This window comes from Sorex fumeus, unplaced genomic scaffold (assembly GCF_029834395.1).
Source record: "Sorex fumeus unplaced genomic scaffold, SorFum_2.1 ptg000044l, whole genome shotgun sequence".
In the NCBI taxonomy this organism is placed as follows: Eukaryota; Metazoa; Chordata; class Mammalia; order Eulipotyphla; family Soricidae; genus Sorex; species Sorex fumeus.
In genome coordinates, this window is record NW_026606101.1 from 72,989,370 (window position 1) to 73,005,970 (window position 16,601).

The 16,601-nt window shown below is 43.6% G+C and overlaps 1 protein-coding gene across 1 annotated transcript in view; it reads right to left on the bottom strand.

Moving 5' to 3' along the window:
- Nucleotides 1–1,493: 1,493 nt before the first annotated feature.
- The window catches only part of CPB1 (carboxypeptidase B1), a 33,020-nt gene continuing 17,912 nt past the window's right edge, over nucleotides 1,494–16,601 (bottom strand). Inside the window, exons 10-11 of the mRNA XM_056122060.1 lie at nucleotides 2,574–2,658; nucleotides 1,494–1,689 (exon numbers count right to left, since the gene is read on the bottom strand). Of these exons, the coding sequence (XP_055978035.1) occupies nucleotides 1,502–1,689; nucleotides 2,574–2,658 (273 nt within the window). The 3' untranslated portion in view covers nucleotides 1,494–1,501. The remainder of the gene's footprint in view (nucleotides 1,690–2,573; nucleotides 2,659–16,601) is intronic.

A 16,601-nucleotide genomic window follows, 5' to 3' on the forward strand; every position in this document is an offset into this window, starting at 1 on the left:
ACCGACTGGATTCCATGGGACGTCAAAAGATCGCGTGGCTGCCCACCTATGAGCTGGTCAGACGTCATCATCAAGACCCTGAACGATTGGTTTGAGGCTCTTTGTGTTCCTAGAACAAGCAGAAGCCTTTGGGCGACACTAGCACACGACGGGGACGGTGCCCGCTTGAGCAAATCGATGAATAACGGGATATCAAGTGATTAAGTGATTTGCATATTACTGTATTTTAGGATGTCAATCCCCTCCAACCTTAGCAGATCCAGTTATAATTATGATGTGTGATGAACAATGCGTGAACTGATATTTTGCCTTCCTTCATTCTCCTTTGAAACAAACTCCCTCTTGTTTTATTTCCAGCATGTCTGATTACCCTGACTGGTGTTTTAAAAACACCACGTTGCAGGTTAATGCCTTCAGGGTGACTTCCTGTTGTTCTTCCATTCAAGCTCTAAACCCTTCACGGGACTTCTGAGTTTCGTCTGAGGCAAGGTCCCCTCTCTCCTGTGTCACTGCCTTTCAAAATCCTGAATTCCTCAGTGATAGCATGTTTGCCTTGCGCGCGGCCCGGCCCGGCTGAGCCAGGTTGGATTCCTCTGCCCCTCTTGGAGAGCCTGGCAAGCTACCAAGAGTATCTCACCCGCACAGCAAAGCCTGGCAAGCTACCCACGACATATTCAATATGCCAAACACAGTAAAAACAAGTCTCACAATGGAGACATTAGGGACCCGCTCGAGCAAATCAGTGAACAACAGGAGGACAGTGCTACAGTGCTCGTTCAATAGCACGGAGCCTCAGTCCAGCCCCCTGGGAATCTTTTTTTTTTGAGAGGGCGTGGCTTGGGACGACTCATACTTTAGGATTTTCCAGGAGAGAAAGCTTGGAGCGGGGAAGGAAGCCTGTCTGAGGTGATTTTCCTGTGGTCTGTCTAGAACTTGTTGTGCTTATGTAAATGCAAACACCTGTTTGAATTATTAGTGAAAAAAGGGTGTGCTTTGGGTTCGCCTTCCCCAATGGCCCAAGGAGCCTTTAGGCTAGAAACAGTCTCTTGCTTTGTCCTCTTCCTCCCCTCAACTGTTTATCTCAGTACTTGGCACTGGGTGAGTCAGAAGCAAAGAAACTTGGTCGTGTTTAGGTGAAATAAAGCCAAGATGCTTTTTCTCCCCATGTTTGACAACCCGCAATTTGCCCTTCCGAGTGCTTCCTTTTCACAACACTGTGCTCCATGAGAAATGAGAATCTCTGCATCCTGCCAGCTTGAGCCATCCTCTCCCTGGCCCTCCACCCCTTCTTCCTGCCAGGGGACTCAAACTTCTATGACCGAGGCACATCGTGTCAAGGGAACAGACATCAAACGGGCTTTTCAATGGTAATGATTCACCTTTATTATGGCCCAGATACAGTCAATGATCCAGTAGTTTACCAGGGGAATTGGGATCTGGGGAGCATCCAGGCACGCTGAAACAAGCAGAGAAACAGCGCACTGCCTCTCTGGTCTCTGCTCTAGTAGAGGTGTTCCAGGACGTAGCCGGCGATGTGCTTCACGGCCAGCATGGTCTCCTCACAGGTTGCCTGGATCTGGCTTTCGGGGAGGGCAAAGCCATATCTGCCCTTATCTCTGAGCTCAAAGGTGAAGGAATATTTGATTCCCTGGTCATAAGCCCAGTCGTCGGAGCCGCCAGCAGCAGGATCTGAAAATGAGCAAAGAGCAGAAAAAAGATCTTCCTATCAAGGAAAGAGAGTTTGAAGTTCAAAAAGCCAGTTTTCTTTTTATACTGACCCAGGGATTCCAGGGGTCGGGGACTGGGCAACTTCTACTGGAGGGAATTCCACCAGATGCTAGGCAGGTAGCTCAGTTCTGGGGGAGTGATGCCTTTCATATCCAAAGGAGAAGGTGATTTGTTATGTGATGTTTTCCCTGAGTTTGTGAGGGAGGCATCACTTTATTGTCTCATATGTAATTTGTTTACCAAACATGAGCCATTTGGAGGCAGACAATAAAGAAAACGGCAGGATAATTGGAGAAAGACAGACATCCAACCCTGCCCCGCTGAGCAAGATGAACTGGGGGCAGTTGAGGGTGGAACTGGCCTTAGCTTTTGTTCCTGGAATCTACCCTAGGTCAGGCATTTATTGTTGTTCACGTAATGGCAGTTATGATGTTGCTGTTGCCTGCCTTCCTTTCTTTCTTCCTTCCTTCCTTCCTTCCTTCCTTCCTTCCTTCCTTCCTTCCTTCCTTCCTTCATATGTTCATCCATTCATTCATTCTTTTAAACCACCTCTCACTTTTCTCTTTCTCTCTGTGACTTCTTAGCAGGTCCCCCATTCCCTTCCCTTCTCTTGGGCTTCTCTCCATCCTTTCTCCCCAGTGAGACTGACACACTGGGGGTATCTGAGTGGGGACATCTTATGGACTTCCTAGGTTTTGTTTGTTTGTTTTTGAGTTTTTTGAACAGAAAACTGATGATAATTTTGTCACCCATCCACTGCCCAGGATTGGAGAGAAAGGGCCTTGGGGAGCCAGGTTGCTGTGGAGGCGGGAGGGTCATGGCACCTTCCCGAAGCCAAGACTCACAGATGGTTGTGGCTCCTGGTCCGTAGGTGTATCTGGTGCCGTGCAGAGTGGCCAGCTCCTTCACGGTGGCCTTAGCCAGGGCATTCTGCAAGAGACCAGAGGTGTGTGGATGAGTCAGTCTTGGTGCCCACCCATGGACCCGCACCGACCATTATAGGTAAGACAGGGAGGACAAGCATGTGCCCATTAGGGTCTGCAATTCTGAGTGCTCCAGGGCTGCTCACATTCTCGCCCACCGAGTCACAGAGACTGAGGGATTCATGGAAAAGATCATGTCTCTGAAGATCTCCCCAAAGCCTCCACGTGTCCCCTTTCACCCATAGACTGTCATGGTGTTAATGCAATTTTCTGGTCTCTGGGTCCCTGGTGACCTTCTCCCCATCTTCTCAAGTAATTGTCCCAGGACCCTGTCCAGGAATGACTCCTTGGGGGTATCCCAGCAATGTATGTTTGAACCATGAGAGTTATGAAGACTCTGCACCAAGAATTTGAGAATTAGCTTCTACCTCTTATTTTGCCTTGGTCCTGGTGTTAAGTTGTATTTTAGTCAAAGGACTATCTTTTACTTCTTTTTTTAAGTTATGTTTTAAAATCTCCATAAAACTATTTGTTTTCAAAGTCGTAATATACATTGATTTGAACCTTAATTCAGGCCACAGAAACAAGGCCAGAACTCTCTCTCATTGTCCCAAATCCCACGCATTGCCACAGCGAAATGTGACTGTGGATGAAGAACTAGGTTATGTCTCTGACTGAGCTTGGCAAATCTCTTTTGCCTCTGCAGCTTGTAAGAGGAAGACAGGAGGCAGAGAGGTATATAGGGTGGTGTCAACACGATCTGTCAAGTAAAAATCAACTGCATGCAAAATAACCTCAAGCAAAACAGAGCAGAACTCTCAAAACACGGCCAGTTCTGATGCCAGAATGAGCCCTGACAGCGCCTGTGTGAACTGAACGCTGGACACACCGCATGTGACCATGTGCACAGCCCACACCATAGCTGAGAAATACTGGAAAACCCACAGTTTCATAAGACTGGCTAGTCCGGCTTGGAAGGATTCTAGACTAAAAAGCCAGAGAACACTGGTTTTATTTCAGAGTACCGAGTAACAAAGACATAACAGGTACTAATTTATCTGTGTTCCTTTCTTACACATTGCATCACACCATCCCCTCCTACCCTCCTATTTTGCCAGCTCCCAAGGAGAAGGCTTGGTCCGTAACTCTTTCTTGCCTATAAGCTCCTCAACCCCTCTGACATGCTGCCTTTTACACACGGACCACCTGAAAAGCAAGCTTGACTCTGGCGAATAAAAATCTGAACATCATATTGTTTAACATAGGAGAATGAGCCATATTCAACCTGGTTATGAAACTGACTACATTTCATACTCTGGATCATAAATGTGTCTTGCACATATGACTGAAAAGTGTAAAAACTGTGAGCAAATCAGCATAATCCATATATTTTTTTTAGTTTTGGGGTCACACCCGGTGGGGCTCAGAGGTTTGTGCTCAGGGAACTCTATGTAAGGGTAGGCCTCCAACCTGGGTCAACAGCATGCCTGGCCAGCACTTCCACTTCTCTCCTATCTCTCTGACCCTGGTTTCTCACTCAAAATTTTTATAGTTATAGTAGTGTGTCCACAGTGGCGTTGATGTTTATGGCATTGTTGTACACAGTTATTTCACTTTACCGTCACCAAAGTGCCCAAGACCCCTGACCCATGGCCCCGTGTCATCCCCACCATGTCCCGGAATTATCAATTTGTACTCCAGTACTGAGAGTCTGTTATTGATTGATATTATCTATGTCTTGTTTTGTGTCCCTACAGATAAGTGGCTGGAGCGATAGCACAGCGGGTAGGGCATCTGCCTTGCACGCAGCCAACATGGCCGACCCGAGTTCGATTCCTCCGCCCCTCTCGGAGAGCCCGGCAAGCGACCGAGAGTATTCGATATGCCAGACACAGTAACAACAAAGTCTCCAATGGAGACGTTACTGGGCCCGCTCGAGCAAAATCGATGATCAACGGGAGGGCCTTTACCTTAGGGCTGGAGCGATAGCACAGCGGGGAGGGCGTTCGCCTTACAAGCGGCCAACATGGCCGACCCAAGTTCGATTCCTCCGCCCCTCTCGGAGAGCCCGGCAAGCTACCGAGAGTATTCGATATGCCAGACACAGTAACAACAAAATCTCCAATGGAGACGTTACTGGGCCCGCTCGAGCAAATCGACGATCAACGGGAGGGCCTTTACCTTTACCTTTTACAGATAAGTGAGATCATCTTGTGATTGTCCTTTTCCCGCTGGCTTAACAAACTAAGAAGAGAGAGAACTTTATCGCTACTCAGAGATTCCACTTCTGGATATCTACTCCTGAAACAGAAAAACACTAACCCAGGAAGACAAATCCACTCCACTGTAGCTCTCAGTACCGTGGACAAAATATGGCACCAGCACACGTGTCCAAAAACAGATGAGTGGGTAAAGAAGTTGTGGTATCTACATGCAACGAAGAGTTACGCAGCAGGGAATGAATAAAATCATGCAGTTGCTGCAATTTGATTCATTCTGTTTGAAACAAAATAGCAACTTCCCTGACTTCCTGTTCAGATATTAATAATAATGGAGTGGACTCTAATGTTCAGTAGACACAGGCATGATGGTAAGACTTGAAGGACTACAACTCCTGAAGAGCTGTACCTGGTCATTAAGTACCTCGTCAGTTGGAAAACTTGCAAAGAATCATGAAAATTAGAATAGGATTTTCTGCAATAGCCTATGAAGATGATGCAGCACTTTACTGGAACTTATTGACAAGAACAGAAAAAATGAAGATTTTGCTTCTCATTTCTCCGAACAGGTTAAGCAACGAGTGCTTTCTCTAACCGTCTGGGATCTTTGCTGGGGAGACCTACAGCCCATCCTCCTGTTGTTCCATCTTGTTCTAGCCAAGACGCTCAATCTTCTTTCCAGTTTTAGCATGGAGCCAACGCTGCTCAAACTGACAAATCCTGAGTAGTGTGCAGAAGAAAATGAAAACCACCTTTGCCTCCACCCCCAACCCCCACCCCACAAAGCATGGTGAGGTCTAGGTAAGCAGCAGATTTCCTGATATACTTCTATGTTTCTTTAACTTGCCTTTCATCCATGGACATCTATAGTTAATTATTTTTCTATGGGGCCAGAGTGAGGGCAGTAGAGAGGGCATTTGCCTTGCAAACGGCTGACCTGGGTTCAATCCCTGGCATCCCCTATGGTCCTCTGAGCACCATTAGGAGTGTGTGGCAGAGCCAGAAGTAACTCCTGAGTGTTTCCAGATGTGACCAAAAAAAAAAACAAAAACAAAAAAGAGATTTTTTTATTATAGGCAGAATTTCTGATTTTTAAAAAATGTTTTCATTCCCTAGCTTCCTTTCTTGGGCACTTCTTACAAGTATCTATCCCTCCCCATTAGACTTTGATGATTTTTCATATTGCTATTACTTATAAAGCCCTAGAATGTCAATGAGCCTTCAGATCTCCCAATATTTTTTACTGGTGTAATGTTAATACTAGAACTATCTGACCCAACCAACTGAAGGCGGATCACTTGTGATTTGTTATCTCTTTTGTCTTATCTTCTCATCAGTTTGACCATAATAACCGTTAGAGCCAAGTCAAAACATTTAGCTGGTCAAACCATGCAATGGCCTATGCAGACAGAAATAATGGGTATTTTCACAGGCACCTTTTGGAAACAGCTGCTCTGCCATTGATGCCAGGCAATGTCTGAGATTGACTTTGGCTTACAAAGCTCTTTGCTTCCTCACACTGCTGCATGTTGAGGGAACATCTAGTCTGTGCATGAGTTGGGGTTCTCCTGACCCTCAGTGCTCCCTCATCCCCACATCATCCATGCAGATCTCCCACCTGGTGTGAGAATCCAGTCTTCCCTCCAGGTGTGAAAACTCTGAGCCCCTCCCTTCTCACTCAGGTCACCTCCCCGGGGTACCCCAGGCTCCAGCTAAGTCAGGCCCTTCAGTGACTTCTATTCACCCACCTTGCCTCTTCCTATACCCAGGACTTTGGGTGCACATCCACTGAGAATGATTGCTTTGCTCTCTGTCCACATGGAGAATTGCCATGGTAGCATGGCCCCTCATGCTCCTAAGAGCCCCAGAGAATCTACCTTGGTGAGGAGTCAGACCTCCCTAAAGTTCCTGTCACTTATGTCTTGATCAATGGTTCCCATCTGTTTGGTCCTTGATTCATCTCTCTCCAAGAGCTCTTCTCTATGTCTCCTCAACCTTTTGCAAACATGGAGCACATGGTTGGTCCCATGACTCTTACACTGAGACTTCTGGGTATTACTAATGGGATAAGATTTGTGCGTGACATGTTGTCCTGAACAATGGCTGAACCATGACCCACCTGAGTAGAGACTATCAGGGTTTCTGGAGAAAGTGGACATACCAGGGAGTGAGGGTTGAGTGACTTTCGTCTTTAGACACCAACCTCCACCGAGCCCTTTACTTTCACTCCTGAAAAGATTTACAGAGTCTGAATCCTTTCTTTCAGTTTCTCCAAGGCCAAGAGACAAAGGGGAAGAAAAGTCAGAGCAGACATGAATCAACCCAAATATTATCTTTTAAATTCCAATTATCTTCACAAAAATCCCCAGTGTCAGCATGGCTCTTTCCTTTTGAAGAGGTCAAATACTTTCACAAATGTTACTCATTTATCTTCTGGGCACTATCTGTCCACATTTCATGGAGACAGGACTCTTTAGCAGGATGGAATGCCGTGTGGAGCCTTATGCTCCGTGGCAGGTTTCCATCTGGGCTAGAGGACAAATGCTGGCCAGGAAGGGTGGAGAGGGGTGGAACTGCATCTGCTGAAGGGATGCAATGGTAACTTCTTTTTTGGTATGTCTTTGTACAAAGGGACTCAGGTGCCCAAGGACCCACAGAAGTGACCACACACCAGAGAGTGTGATCTGAATTCTGAACCTCCAGTGACTGGCACCCTCTCCAGCCTGTCATTGAACGGGCAGTTTATATCTTGCTCAATGGGTCCAGAATAAGAACTTAGATTTACATAAAACCTTAGACTCTGCAAAGAACTCTCAATAAGAGTTGGATATTTTTATCCCCATTTCACAGATAAAAGGACCGAAACACAGAGATGATGAAAGAACTTAGACAAGGGAAGACACCCTGAAATGGCTTGTTTGAGCTAGATTCTTCTTGCTTGAAATCCTATGCTCTTTTTCACGTCTCCATGTAGCCTTGGAACACTTCAAAAGGCCCGTTGCCGGGGCTGCCTTAGCGGGTTGTAAAGGACAGAAGGGAGCTAAAAATAACTCAGCCTCTGAGAGAGCTTTGCTTTCCGTCGAGGCCAAACATGGCTGCTGTCATGAACCCTTAGATATGCGTTTCCCATCACATCTTATACACGTTCCCCTTTCTCACTAGTCCTCTTAAAAAGAAGTGTGGGTCAGGGAGCAAAAGACAGAGGAGTCCAAAATGTCACAGCTACCTCAAAGCCCAAGAAATAAAGGACCAACTTGTGTAATGTTTCCTCAGGCCACGAGCACTGACTAGGCAGGGGTTGGAGAAATAAGGGGGTGTTTCTCCTCTCCACTGACCTGCCTTCCTGGGGACAGGATTTCTCGGGTACACTGCCATCTCCAAACACACTGCAGGTGTCTGGATGGGGCTGCCTCTGGTGATTAATATCTGGGCCATTATCACAAATGAGAGAACTAAAGCTCAAACCTCACTATGGACCATAAACATATTCAAAAAATTGACTTCAGACAATGAAAGAACTTGGACCAGGGCAGAGAAGAGTTGATGCTAACTTCAAATCCTGTGATGAACCATCTCTCTAGGCGAATGCTTGTGACACAGCAGATTGGTCTTGATCTGGGATTTCCTTCTTTCCCTCTCTCCTGTGATGTGGCTAGCTTCACCCAGGATGTAACATTTAACTTTTAAGCCTATGTTCCCCAAGGAGAAGCCTGGAAAGCTTCCGGGGGGAAGCCTCTGGGATGTGCACACACAAATGTGTTTCTGAGAAGCCTAAGCACAGACATTGGCTCTGGTCACAAAACCCACGGATTAGAGAGAGATAGGGAGATGAAGAGGGCCCTCTTGTCTCTGCAGAGTCCCCAGGGACTGTGGGAATGCTTTCATGGATGTCAACCAAATTGTTGCTTTGGCTGATCCGCAGACATATTTTTAAGCTCTCTAAAATGCAAGGGGAAAGTAAGTCATGAGTCAGCGGAAATGGCAAAGTCGAGAGAAGTGTTTTTTTTTTTTTTTGGAAGTGGTGCTGCTTCTAAATAAATATTTAAAAAAATACTGTCTACTGGGCTTGTCCTGTTGCTTGCATGTCTGACATACAGCCGTGGAGGTGAGAATGAGATTCTGGGCCAGAGTCGGGCACTTTTTATCACGGTTAATGCAGGCATTTGTGGGTCACCCCCCTGCTTGCAAGTCTCTGCTGTGGGGTGAGGTGGAGGCACTGTCCCTTGCAGTGTGGGGTGTTGAGTAGAGTATTGACCCGGTAGCACGCCCACAAGTTTGTCAACCAAAATGTCTCCTCAAAGTTGCCAGAGCTGTAGCAATAATACAGTGGGGAGTGTTTGCCTCACACGCGGCAGGCCTTGGCTTGATACCCAACATCCCATATAGTTCCCTGAGTGCCACCAAAAGTAATTCCTGAATGCAGAGCCATGATTAACTCCTGAGCATTGTGGGTGTGATCCAAAAAAATAGCCAAAAAAAATAGATACCATGTTTTCCCTCTGGGCAGGGAATGGGGTGATATTAGTTTAAAGTCCATGGTTAGACATAAAAGAATATGTTTTAGAGAAAGGGAAATTCAAAGGGTGGACAACTGCTTTCAAAGTTGCTCTTAATGTCTTGTTTTTCTTTGCTGACCTTGGTACACGTGCCTCCTAAATCGATCAGCTGGAACTTCTTAAACTACTGACTTAAAAAAGCCAACTTGCCAGCATTAAACAAGAACACAGTATTCCCAGTTAAATGTGTTTTTTGGGGTGGGGATGGGAAGAAGGGTTTGGGCCACACTTGGAGGTGCTCAGGGCTTCCTTCTGATTCTGTGCTCAAGAATCACCCCTGGCCGTGCTTGGAGGAATAATGCAACGTTGGAGGTTGAACTCCATTGGCTGCATGCAAGGCGACCTGCTGGGCTCTCTCTGGTTTCTAAGTTTCAGGCAATCCACAGATGTTTTTCCACGTTACCCTTGTCCTTGGCAGTCACTGGAAAATGCTTTCGCTCACATGTCTTTGGGGTTTAGATGAGCTCATAACTCCTGGGATGCCTGTGTTTAACCTGGCAATTATTTGCCTACCACTGGGCCACTGGCCGTTGGAACCATGAAGACGTTCAAATCCCCCTGAATCCTGTTCCTCTCTAGGACACTTAGGGTTGAAAACACTCAATATGGGCTCTCTGCTGCTTCTTTTGACTCCCTTGTTTAGGATACGAGTTTGCTTTGAATTTTCTGTCTCCTCTCTTCTGATCTAACCCTACTCCCAAGTCCTGACTATCACTCGAGGAATCAGAACTGATGCTATCTCCTTGTCAGGAGCCATGGCCTTTGTTGAACTTCTTCATCAGGCTCCACCACTGCTCTGAATTCCTACTCTGGGCCTCTCAGCAACTTCCCATTTGGTATTTCTCCACCAGGTTTCTGATCACGGGAATTTACCATGGCAATAATGTCTGACAGTTGCTATGGCAAGAGTGGTTTGAGTGGAACACACAGCAGCTGTCATTGATATTTCTGATCAATGCCTGAGTGACTCAGGGACTGATCAGGTCTTGGAGATTAATTTTATCTGGTCAAGAAATCTTGTTTTATGATAAGCCAGATACCAGTTTTTCTGATAAGAGAAATTCCAGTTGTCACTTACACACTTTTGATCTTCTAAGTAAAATTAGGAACTCTGAGAACATTCTGTACCCAATGTCTTATGCACTAGTTCTGTCTTTGAGACATTGCTGTTCTTACCTCCCTGAGATGTCAGGCGCCCTTGAACTTGTGTTATTAGCTGTTATTGGAACTCATGTGATAACCATGATTGGTTCCACACAATCACCATTCACCACTAACTGCATCATTCCTTCACTTTGATTTTATATCTATTATCATGGTATTGTTTTTATTCTATATTTCGATGGAGCTGTGTACTTCAATATTGGTGGCTCATTAACTGAAATTTTCATTAAAATAAAAAATAAGATGCCGTTAGACCAAAAGTGTTAGACCCAAGTTTTATCATTTTTCAGAAGTACTGCCCTCTTTCTTTTAATTTCTGTCATCTTTCTGCTGGTGAATAAATGTAGACTCATGAAAATATGGGCCAGAGTCAAAGCAGAGTCTACAGAAGGCAGGTATCCTCGCTCTGAATGTACAAGGGTACACTCTTGACATGGTCCAGGGACAGAGATTAATCAAGATATGTTTTGTGGAATGAAAAGACTATCCTGGTGAATGCTCTTTTGCAAAACATCTACATGGAATACCATCATACATGACCATGGGATGTACTTATGCATGTACACACATTTTTGTGTGTGTGTCTTTGCAAATTGGACAGCCTAAGAAATTCTTCAGAATTCTGTAACTCTTGGGCCAAGATTGCCTCAGCCAAAGCTTCAATGGGATCAGCTAGAGGCTGGGAAAGTTGATCCAGTTCCCAAGATTTCCAGTTATAAAATTCTTGGCTTCAAATGCACAAACTTGGTACAAGGCTCCTGTCCTAGCTCAGAATTTTTGCACTGTGCTTAAAAACTGTCCATTTGATCAGTCTGGGGAGTGGGTTAAAGTGATTATTGGGATGATATTATTTCGAATTCCTGTTCTTTTCTATCTTTTTTTTCTTTTCTCTTTTTTGGTGGTGGTGGTGGGATGAGATCGGGCCACAGTGGCAGTAATGTGGTTTATTTCTGGCTCTAGTTAGGAATTACTCCTGGCAGTGCTCAGGGGACTATATGAGATTCTGGGAATAAAATCAGGATCAGCCACATGGAAAGTAAGTGCCTTAATTCCTATACTATCTCTCTGGGTTCTTATTTTTAAAATCTTAGATATGGCATTATGATCATTCCATTAGCATTAGTAGTGATAATGCCACGGAAGGCCTCTTTGGGGGAAGCCCACTAAGGAGCCTGAGATGTGGACAGAGTCGGAAGACTTTTAAGTTGCGTCTGCTACTTCCGATATCTTCTCATGACAAGACAGTCATACAAATCAATATTTTATTCCTTTAAACTTTTAAATACATTTATTTCTGGGCTTCAAAACTGTACTTAGGGACTGAGGAGATAGCTGAATAGTAAAGCATTCACCTCACACATGAGGCCCTGAGTTTATTTCCTGGTACCACACACACAAGTAAATAAAAGTGAAAAGTGATTTTAAAAGTCTTCTTTAAAGATAGTAACTCCATGCTGAGGTAATGGATGCTTTAAATTTGAAAATTTAAATTGAATTTGAAAATTCACCTTGTATGCTGTATTTCTCTCTATTTTTAAACTATTTTTTAAAAACTATTTTGTGTGTGTTTTATTTTCTTTTAATAATAATATGTGTAGGAACATTTTGCAGACTGGAAAATTTTTTATGTACAAGTTACCCTTATAATTTTCCAACTTTTACTGATCTGTGAATTTTTTCTTGGTACCTTTCTTTGAAATGTATACTATTGCTTTTCTCATAACTCTACTTCTTCGATTTCTTGTGTACTCCGTTAGGTTCCCTCTGAAAGTTGACTCATGAGATGTATAATTTGGTCAAGCTACATGTAAAGATCTTCCAGCAATGCAGCTACATGATTTTTTTTAACCCTAACTCATAGATCAAAGGAATCACTCTTTATATGATATATTTTGACTTCGAACTGTGATTGCTAAGTACAGAATAATTTCCTTGAGTCTCATTCTCTTTGAAGTATTTTTGACTATAAATATAGTCCTACAAGTTTTTATAAGCACAAAGAGAAATAAAAATCACATATATTTATGCTGAATTATGTATAAGACAAGTCTGCTTTGCATTCCTTTAGGAGAACTCTAAATTATCTGTTTGTGATAGGGTGCTAAAATTCATCATATTCATGTCTTACTCAATTTTATTTTCTCCAAAACAGAAAGGTCACATTTTTCTAATTGCGACGTGAAGTTTGGATGAAACATTTATCTTTCTTCTCAAAACATGTTCAAGGGTGACATTCTGGTGATACCAGATCAATTAAGCCAGCAGTTCGATGCTAGGGATGGAGTCTGTGGTGTTGCTCAGGCCTCATGAGGATGGGAACTACCAGGACCACACCTGGCATTGTCCTAGGGCCACATGGAGCACTGCTGGAGGGGTCCATGCAGTGATGAGATTAAATTGGGGTTAGGCACATGCAAAGCCTACCCTACCCCCATCCTGGTCTTAGCTCCCTGGCCCTCTAGATCAAGACTTTAACTATTTGTAATCCCTATTACAAATAAAAACCATGTAAAACAAATATATTTAGCCTAAACTTTTATTTATTTTTAAATTTTAATTAATTAATGTTTTGCTTTTTGGGACACACTCGGCAATGCTCAGGGGTTAATCCTGGCTCTGCACTCAGGAATCACTCCTGGCGGTGCTCAGGGGACCATATGGGATGGTGGGAATCGAACTCAGGTTGGCTGCGTGCAAGGCAAATGCCCTACCCACTGTGCTATCGCTCCAGCCCCTTGCCTAAACTTTTAAAAGGCACTAAAATTCTCTTTTGATTATGTGTGTGTGTAATTTTGTATTTTGTAACTAGATTCATATCCAGACTGACTTGAATACCCAAGTGAAATTTATCTTAAACCTCACTTCTAGAATAGAAGTATTTTTTTTGTTTTATTTGACACTGTGCTAAACTTTAATCATACACAAAAGAATCAGAAATTGAAGTAACTTAAGATTTTTTTGTTTTTAATAAGGACCATATCTAGCATTGTTGGGGGACCACAAATTCCTGGCACTGGACCTAGGTCCTAGCGCATGCAGGGCTTGGGGCCACACCTGACTGTGCTCAGGTCTCACACTTGCAGGTACTTCTAAAACAATATGTAGTGTCACAGATCCAGAATTGAGGAAGCTGCACACAACGATCATTCTGCGGCCCCCAGAAATAACTCTTAAATCTATGAATGTGAGGTAGTATAATTTAGTCTTTGCATTTCAGTCATCTACATAAATGAACTCTGCAAAAGATAAAAAGTAGCTTGTACTGCATTTCACTGCACGATCGTCACAGACTATGCCAAATTTTTCCAGTTTTACCTCCAAAAGTGGAATGCAACTATTATGTGAATCTTTAAAAAATGTATGTGCCTGTATTCCTTGAAGTAGGGTGCACTGATTATTTGTTGGTGATAATGATTTGGTACTTTTCCATGAATCTGTTAGTTTTGTGAATACAAAAATAAACATCCCAGATAAGATTATTCTGTAGCTAGTTTCTGGGAAGAGATCAGGCATAACTTTACTTTGATATATGTGAAATGATGTCTAGTATGTTGAAATTTAAAAATAATTTTTGAGGACAGGATATTAAAAATCTCTCCTACTATTATTACCCGTCTTTCCTTGATTTTAAATGAAAATGGGATTCTTAGTAACCCAGGTGTCCCCCCACCAAGATAAGTGCATTGTGAACGTGGAAACTGCTAACCCTGTATCTTGCATGTTTCTCTGGATAGAACTCTCAGAGGAAGTAGCAAAAACAAACAAACAAACAAACATGAGGTTCTAAAAGATGAACTTGAAAATAAAGATCGTACCTCAAAATTGCTGCTGTGCCAGACCCCAAGAACTTGGGGCAAAGTTTACCAAGAAAGTAAATGGCCAAAAGTTAGGCATGTGGGAGACACACCCACAAACCACCTACGGCTCAGCTATATAATTGGAGGCCTGGCCTCTCTGGTTCCTGATAGAACTCTTAATGTCCATGATCCCAGAGACTCAGAAACGAATCTCGGAACCCAAAGGACTTTGGCAGAAATGCGTCCTGTCCCTGCAATGAGTTACTGGCGCTTGGGCCACTACAGATGGGAATAGATTTTGTGCCTTGGCCTGTTCCCCCTGGCGGTCTAGTGAACGCCATCCTCCAGAGGCCACTGGACAGTCAGGTTTGGGCCTGCAGTGACGAGACACTCAGGGCCTCACCAGATGGGGGTGGAGCCGGCCCTTTCCTCCCTGTCCCAGTGAGACCCCGAGTCGCTGCCTACAAACAGCCTCTCTGGCTCCTGATCAAGCTGATTAATGGCCATGATCGTGGAGACTCAGAAACAAATCTCAAAACCCAACAGCTTTTGGCGGAAATGCATCTGGATCGCATACAAGGTGGCCGCTGCCTCAGAGCTTATTGGAAAGCCAGGTATGAGCTGGTGGTGGCGGGGCAACTGCAGTCTCATGGGAAGGGGGGGTGGTATGGGCTCGTCCTTCATGCCCTACCGAGGTCACGAGTTGCCCGCACAAGTGGCTCTCTGGTACGGCCATGACTCCAGAGGCAGAAGGACTTAATCCAGAGCCCGGCAGTTTGCGGCAGAAAAGTGAACAGACCATGCGTTAAACTGTGGTGCCATGCCTCCCCGGGACGGAAAGGGTGTTGCTCTCTTCTGCCTCCCCCTTCCCCCCCCACCCCCCAGCAGCAAGGTTTCCACCGCCTCTGAGCCTATAGGAAAGCCAGGTATGAGCTGGCAGTGACGGGGCAATTGCAGTCTCATGGGAAGGGGGATGGTACCAGCCCGGCCTTCACGCCCTACCAAGGTCATGAGTTGCCCCCCGTGAGCAGCTCTCTGGCACGGCCATAACACCAGACGCACAGAAACCAATCTCATAATTATCTGGCTCTTTGCAGAAATCCAAAATCATTATATGATTCTCATGACCAGCTATAGAAAACAAAGTATTTCACAATACCTTTTCGGCAATTCTGATTATTGGGGGGAAATTCTAAACAATAATGGTGCATCTTTTGTCGAAATAATGAATATAATCAATGTAGAGAAAAGTTAAGTGGAGATCATCTGCCTCACAGGCATTGGGAAGGTTGGGAGGGGAGGTATATTGGGGTTCTTGGTGATGAAAAATGAGTACTGGCGAAGGGAAAGGTGTTTGAACATTGTATAACTGAGACTTAAACCTGAAAGCTTTGTAACTTTTCCTACAGTGATTCAATAAATAAATATAAGAAGAAAAAAATACAAAAATACAAAAAAATAAAGAGTTATAGAATTTTTTTTTACATTTATATCATGGTCCTATATTTATATATGCATATGCATATGTATTATTTTAATAAAAATATTTTGGGCACTAAAAAAAGAAAATAAAGATCATTTCTAGATTTTAGACTAGGTTATGCAGTCAATATGGTGAACAAATTTTCATCACTAAAAAGGGTTTGAACTTAATTCCCCCAAATAAGAAAGGATCAATCTTTGTGAACTAGTTCATGACCAAGGGACACATTAAAATTTTTGTATTAGCTTTTGTCTTTTAGTGTCAATGTTTAAACTATATGCTATTAAGTGAACCAAATCTATGGAGAATTGCTGCCTTTCATATGGATTAAAATCTTATTTTGATATTTTACTTATGAATTCAGTAGTGTTTATTATTTTTTAATGTTTTTTATGTTTATGTATTTATTTTTTCCCAGAAGTGGTATTTATAGTTGAAACCTATTCACAGGGATGAAGTTAACATCATTATACCCATTGTCTCTCTTCTGGTGGCCAGAAAATTGGCACAAGTTGCTGCTTGTAACATTTCTGGACAGCAGACTAAGAAACACCCAGAGTTGCTGGGGGAATAAGCCTACTCGGGAAATTGAACTGTTGAATGACTCCTACTGATGATGTTTTACTTGTTTTTATTATTGGAGATAGATGGGGAAAATGGGAAGCATTTTGGAAAATAGATTTTTTAAAAAAATTAAATCTAAATAAATATTTTTAAAAAAATTTAAGTAT